The sequence below is a fragment of the Alligator sinensis genome, unplaced genomic scaffold (genome assembly GCF_000455745.1).
Source record: "Alligator sinensis unplaced genomic scaffold, ASM45574v1 scaffold1733_1, whole genome shotgun sequence".
Lineage (NCBI taxonomy): Eukaryota > Metazoa > Chordata > Crocodylia > Alligatoridae > Alligator > Alligator sinensis.
In genome coordinates, this window is record NW_005843231.1 from 89,497 (window position 1) to 95,889 (window position 6,393).

The 6,393-nt window shown below is 43.6% G+C and overlaps 1 protein-coding gene across 1 annotated transcript in view; it reads right to left on the reverse strand.

The window, feature by feature from the left end:
- Positions 1-6,387, reverse strand: part of SKIL (SKI like proto-oncogene) — a 28,267-nt gene extending 21,880 nt beyond the window's left edge. The window contains exon 1 of the mRNA XM_006038038.3: positions 5,015-6,387. Coding sequence (XP_006038100.1) covers positions 5,015-6,121 — 1,107 coding nt within the window. The 5' untranslated portion in view covers positions 6,122-6,387. The remainder of the gene's footprint in view (positions 1-5,014) is intronic.
- Between the last annotated feature and the right edge of the window lie 6 nt (positions 6,388-6,393).

Sequence of the window (6,393 nt, forward strand, 5' to 3'; positions counted from 1 at the left end):
AGTGGTAGACAACCAATTATTTGGGCTGGAGAACCACTTAAGGAATTTCGGTGAGCTGTTAAGGGCTGGGGGGCTGCTGACCAGACCTTAGTGCCCTAGCCATGGCTGTTTACACTGCCAGCACAACTGGGAGCAGGGGGAGAATGGAGTGGGAAGGGGCCAGGAAGATGCCAATTGGTCCCATGTGGCCTTGGGCCTGTCCATCCACACCCATCACCAGGGGCACTGACTGAAGCAAGTGGGCAGGGTCTACATGGAGACCAGCCCAGGACCCCTGTGGGCAGGGCACACTTGACTGAGCAGATGGGATGGGGCCATGGGCAGGCAGGGAGCCGTATCCAGGAGTGGGATAGGCAGGGCTGGCATCACAGGCTGGTGACAGTGCAGGGCAGGGGCCAGAGCCCTGGGAAGAGCTGCGATCTGCTGCCCACGTGTTCATGTGACGGGCACCGGTTCCACAGGTAGTGGTCACTGTCACCCAAGGTACCTTCCACCTTCACATTCTCAACCAATTCCTCCCTGCTTGTGAGCAGCAATTCAAGAAGAAATTTCCCCCAGCTCATGTGTGTATGTGCACATATATGTATAAAAAAAGTTATCCCAAACACACTCTGAGAGTTTATTGGACTTCCTGTGCACTGCTCTGTTTCCCTTTCAGCAGATATCCTGATAACAGAAGTGCCCCATGGGAACCAAATCCCGTGATTTGGAAGCTTCCATCAGTTGTTTAAAGAAAGTCTTGTCTACTTCCCCCACCTGGTCTGGTGGCCTGTAACAGACATCTGCCATGACATCCCTCCTGCTGCTCTCTCCTCTGACCTTCACCCAGAGGCTTTCAACAGGCCTACCTTCCATTTCATATTTCACATTGCCCTTTTTCCCCTGCTTATCCTTTCTGAACAAGCCATGCCCATCCATATACTCCAGTCATGTGAACTAGCCTACCATGTCTCCATAATCCCAACGACATCAGCATTCTATGCGTGTACTAGGACTTCCAGTCCTTCCTGTTTGTTACCCATACTTCTCAGGCTAGTAATATAAGCATTTCAAGTATCTGACTACCCTATCCTCTCCCTAAGAGCATTGTTAAGGCTGTTATTGCTTTCCCTTACTAAGCTTCTATCCAGGCCCCTCGGGGTCAGGAGGACTTAGAACCCAGCCAGGTATCCCACTTCCTTAGTAAGCACGGTTGTTGCTAGGCTATTGGGCAACAGAGGGCTGCCTCCTCTTCTTCCTGTTGGCTGTGTCCATGAATGAACACAAAGGTGCTGTGCTTAGTACTACAGTCAGTGCTGCTGTCAATAAAAGCGAGTATAAATCCAACTGAGAAAACATACAGGTAAAAAGAACTATGATGACCTGACTACAAATGCAGATATTTATTACCAGAGACATATCAAAATATTAGCTGTTTACAAAGAGATAAATAGCTTCTTGCTTCTAAAACAAGACATCAGAAGGTACCCAATTCACAGTAATTTAGTTTTGTTTGTTCTTAAAGTGTTAGAGGGCAACAAAACTCAAGGGAGGATGAGGACCAATGGACCATATCAATGGATATAAACTAATAGAAGGTAAATTCATATTGGATGCAAGGCAAAACTTCTTTTCTGTAACGGTCACCGGAATCTGGAACACACTCCCAGCAGAGGTGGTGCAGTTGCCCTCCTTGAAAGTGTTCAAGACAAGGCTGGACAGGCACCTTGCTGATTTCATGTAAGCACACAACATTCAGTAGTACTAGTTTAAAGTGTACACATGATACAAATTGATTATTTTGCATATAAAATATGTAATAAGTTAACTCACAAACTGTTAGAATTACATTGGTATACAAGACAAAACAGATATCTAGACTGCAATCATATACTGTAACAGCATGACATTACCTTCCAAATTAAAATGCAATTTGCTGTCTACTTACTTTGGAAATATATATATATATATATATATAGTATCCAATATTAACCTATATAACCTGTGATATTACTTAATTTTAGAAAGGAAAAGAAAAAAAATATTAAAAAGTAGTAATATGCTGCACTTGAGGGAAAACATCCTCAAAGTCCTTTAGTTGCTTTCCAAATCTCTGCCAGAAGCATACTACAAATAAATATGTAAAAATGGAAAATAGAGCCCATTACTCTCAGTTGAGTCCAGGACAAGTTCTGTGATGTGATAAACATTTCTCTCCCATTCTACATACTTTGTCACAGACTATTACAAAACAACATCCACAAATCCAGGAACTTCTGTAGGTGAAGGTTTGTTTGTAGAAGAGAGACTCATTGCAATTTGGCTAACAAATTGAACCAATACTCTGGTCCCTCCAAGTGATTTCCCTTTTTCTTATACAATGAGGACACCCCACAGGCTTTATTGCTCCTCAGTAAGGGAAGTAGCAAGAGGGAAGAAGAAGAGTACATACTGGAGCATTATAGAAGAAGTAAATACATTTGCTTGGGAATATAAGGGGACAGAATAGGTAGCCTTGCTATGGATCATATCTAATGCCTCTATCCTGTTTTCTTCATATCATAAGGATCATGAGAAATAAATGTTATGGCAACACAGTCTTCCATGGTATGCAAGCGGAAAGAAAAAAAAATTGTTGCAAGGCTCCCCATATAACGTCCGGTTTTTATCTCTGGCATATTTTAAGAGTGTTTCTATGGGGCAAAAAATGTTCTAAGCTTGTGAAAGTGTTCATAAAGTTATCTCATCTCCATTTGTTCCTTTGGTGCTTGGGGAAGAAAGAGCAGGTCTGAACAGGGAAGAGCCAAAATAAATGTAATACTTCCTCTAAAGCCCTCAACTATGAACACTCACCTTGGTTGCTGCTGCACCTAAGCCTCACTAGGAGCCAGTGCTCAGAGCTGTCAAATTTGTCACTGAGTGGGGGGAAGCAGCCCTGTGAGATTGCACAGGAAAAGTGACCTCCACTATGGTGGCTGCTACATACCTCACACTTAGACCAGTTTAAACATGGTTTAAACCTGAAATAGACAGACACACAAGCCCATTAAACTGGTTCAGTGCCTGGAATGGTACAAAGAGTACTTGATTTTCCAAGTACACTAAATTTGTTCACAGTGCACCAGCTCAGCGTTGTGTGTGGGCACCAAACATTTTGTGACACGAATCAGGCTGATCCTCCAGGCATCCCACACTACACACCCCCTGATACAACTGGCTGCTCTGGGCCAGCTGTAATTACAGAGCATCAGAGCAGAATCAATTAATTGAGTCTGATGGACCCTGGTAATTATCACACTCCAGCAGCCTCCAGTGTCTTGTGTGTCAGCATCCCTGCACTTCAAAATGGCAGCGGGGGCGCCTGAACTAAAGCTTGTTCAAGCTTTAGTTCAAGTGCCCCCACTACTATTTTGAAACACTGATACATGAGACACTGCAGCCCTTTAATTAGAGCACAGCCCCCCACCCCCACAGCATGTGTAAAAGTGCCCTTACTGTTCCAATATTTTTCCCCTTTTGTTGGTACTTGTTAGCCAATGAGCTCCCTTGGACAAGCAGTTCAATAAAAGCCATCTTTCTAAAAAGCCACTGTAGCCTCACTCCTGACTCAACTGCAGTCCCTCAACATACCCTACCCCAGGCCTCTGGGGACCCAAATGTGGACTGTATCCCCCGCTGCCTACCCCAAGTCAGGCAAGCCCAGTACAGATGTCAGTCAATTCCAGGCTACTGAAGTCGACTGATCTCATGTTTAGGAGCAAAGGGACAGCAGAAAAGGTAAAATGTCCCCAAGTCAATGGTTACCCACTCCCTGAAGCCTCCAAAGCATGGCTGCAAACACTCCTCCCCACTTAATGCAATAGCTGTATGCAAAAGTGAACAGGAAAATTCTTCCAAACAACAAAAAGAACCCCAAGAGAAATGGAAACATTCCAAAAAGTCAAAGTTTAAGCTCTTCTCAGAAAAATTATTAATAATCTACAAACACAACTACCACAGCAATGCCTCAAATCAGTAACACATTAGTTACCCTCTGTTTTCCAAATCCTTCCTCATAACCTTTTTCAAGCATTTCTCATTCTTCTTCTATAAACAGTTAACATTTGTCTTATATTTATTTGTCTTATTTAGATTATGATATCACTGTAGTAGAACTAACTTCATGCTTGTGAAATACTGTGTAGACTTACAGTATTACTGAAATAGGCAGTCTCTCTCATTGGTGTCAAGGTGCATTGCATAGTAATATGAGATAGTGCATTGGTGCTGGTGAGAGGCCAAAGGCTGCTTTTAGAATGTGGTAATATATTTTTTTTATGTTAAACATGTAATGTATAAGATATTACTTGAATTGCTTTTAAGGCCTATCACCTTAAAAATCATGACATGCTACTGGGTGCTTAGCAAGGTAACTGGCTGTATACCATGTGTACATATACGCACAGGAATTTAAGTCCGTGTCTGTCAGTTTAAGCTAGCACTTGATTTTTCAGGCAGCTTCCTGCTTATTGCAACATGCTTGGTATAAAACAATCACACAATGTGTAGGTCAAACAGGAGGACAGACTGTCCATGAAACCTCTACATTTTCCAGATATTGCCAGTTTAAAAAAAGCAAAAGAAACAGAATGAAATGCAAAAACCTAGAACTCTTGGTTCAGAAATGATACCTTTTATTATCCTAGTTGGTCTAATAAAAGGTATCATTTCTGAACCAGGAGTTCTAAAGCTTTTGCATTTCTTTTAGTCTCAGACCAACATGACTATCAAAAACATCCAATGAAACAGAACTACGTTCTGAAAGTTTTTGACCAGTTTATGACAAAAGCTCCAATTAGAAAAGAATTCTTAATACTAAGCCTTTTATATTGAAATTGTTGAGACTGTATTATGTATGCTGCAGATCATTCACACACCTAGCTTATACTTGATCTGACTCTGGCTCGTATTTAGGAAGATGAACAGCATGCTTCAAAAGTATTCATCTGTTAACAGCGAGTAATCCAAAAGTTTTATAAGATTAAACTGGACTTACTTTGGACTGAGTTCTTTTCTGATTTTTCACGCTAAATTTCTCCTTCATTTCCTCCAAGAGATGCTTCAGCTCCCTCTCTTCTGATGTTCCTAAATATTTTTGGTTAATGTGAAGATAGTAATGCCATTTGGCTGATTCAAAACCCCAGTGGCAGGTCCTTTTATCCGGAGATCTATGTGAATGCATCACAAACGTCTGTGGAGAAAACATTCCATAACACTCCAAACACTGGATACAGGCAGCATCTGGCTGAAGATAGAACTGAGGTGCAAACAAACCCTGGCACTTGCCCAAGCATTCATGCTCTACTTCAAAGGCACTGCCAGTTTCTTTAAGTTGAGCCAACGTGTTTTTAGCAGGATGCAGACTGCCATTTTGAGGAAAAGTGCGAGGACGTAGTAAAGCATTGCATAATCTTTGAGCATCAGTCAGCGTGATCAACCCGCAGGATGGGGCATTAAATGGAAGGATCCCCAATACCTTTAGGATATGAAGCTGATCAGAAGTGCATCTTGAACAGTATATGTACAATTCATCACAAACTGCATTAATTTGTTGGAGGGAAAAGTCTCGGAGCACAGAATTCAAGACTTGAGGTAGGCAGAGTCTCTTTTCTCCGCCAACTTTAAAACAGGAAATAGATTCCCCCTCCAGCGTAGTCTGAGTGAGCTCCGTGGAACTATCTGAAGGGACGAGCAAGGGGCCAGGAAGTATCTGCGGCGATGCAAGAGGCAAGAAGACGGTGGGAGACATGCTTTCCTCAGAATAGCGAGCGGAAAAAGCGGCTGGTCCACCCAGCGAACTCTGGCTACTTAAGTGGAACTGTGCCAAGGTGTGTTTCAAACCAGGATTTAAACTCAGGCGCTCAGATACAGCAGCGCTGTCTGACTTGACATTTTCTCTATCCACCTCCATGGGAGTTTCATCATATTCATCCAAGTTTTCCTTCTTGATGGTGGGCATCTTACTCACCCCAGCTGGGAACTCAGTATTTCCATGCATTTCTGTCATTGCTTTCTTTACCGGAGGGCCCCCATCCTCCCGCATCCTATTCGCTTTCTGGTCGGAGCCAGGGCGCAGGGGGAAGTTTGCCTGCGGGCCTTCCATCGCCGACTGCCACGCGTTTACAGAAGGAAACCGTGAGGGCGCATCTCTCTAGCTTCTCTGTCAAACAAATGTCAGTTGTGGCTTATCTGAATTCCCTCAGACACTCAATCAATGCTACGCCAGGCCAGGCCAGGCCAGGACAGCGCTATGCCGGGGCCTCCGGAAGGGCAGCCGAGTGGGAAGGGACGGTGTTACAAAGCCCCGCTGGGCTCTTAGGCGGTGCAGACAGCAGGGCACGTTTCCTGCCAGTAGACCGCTGCCTTCTCCATCAG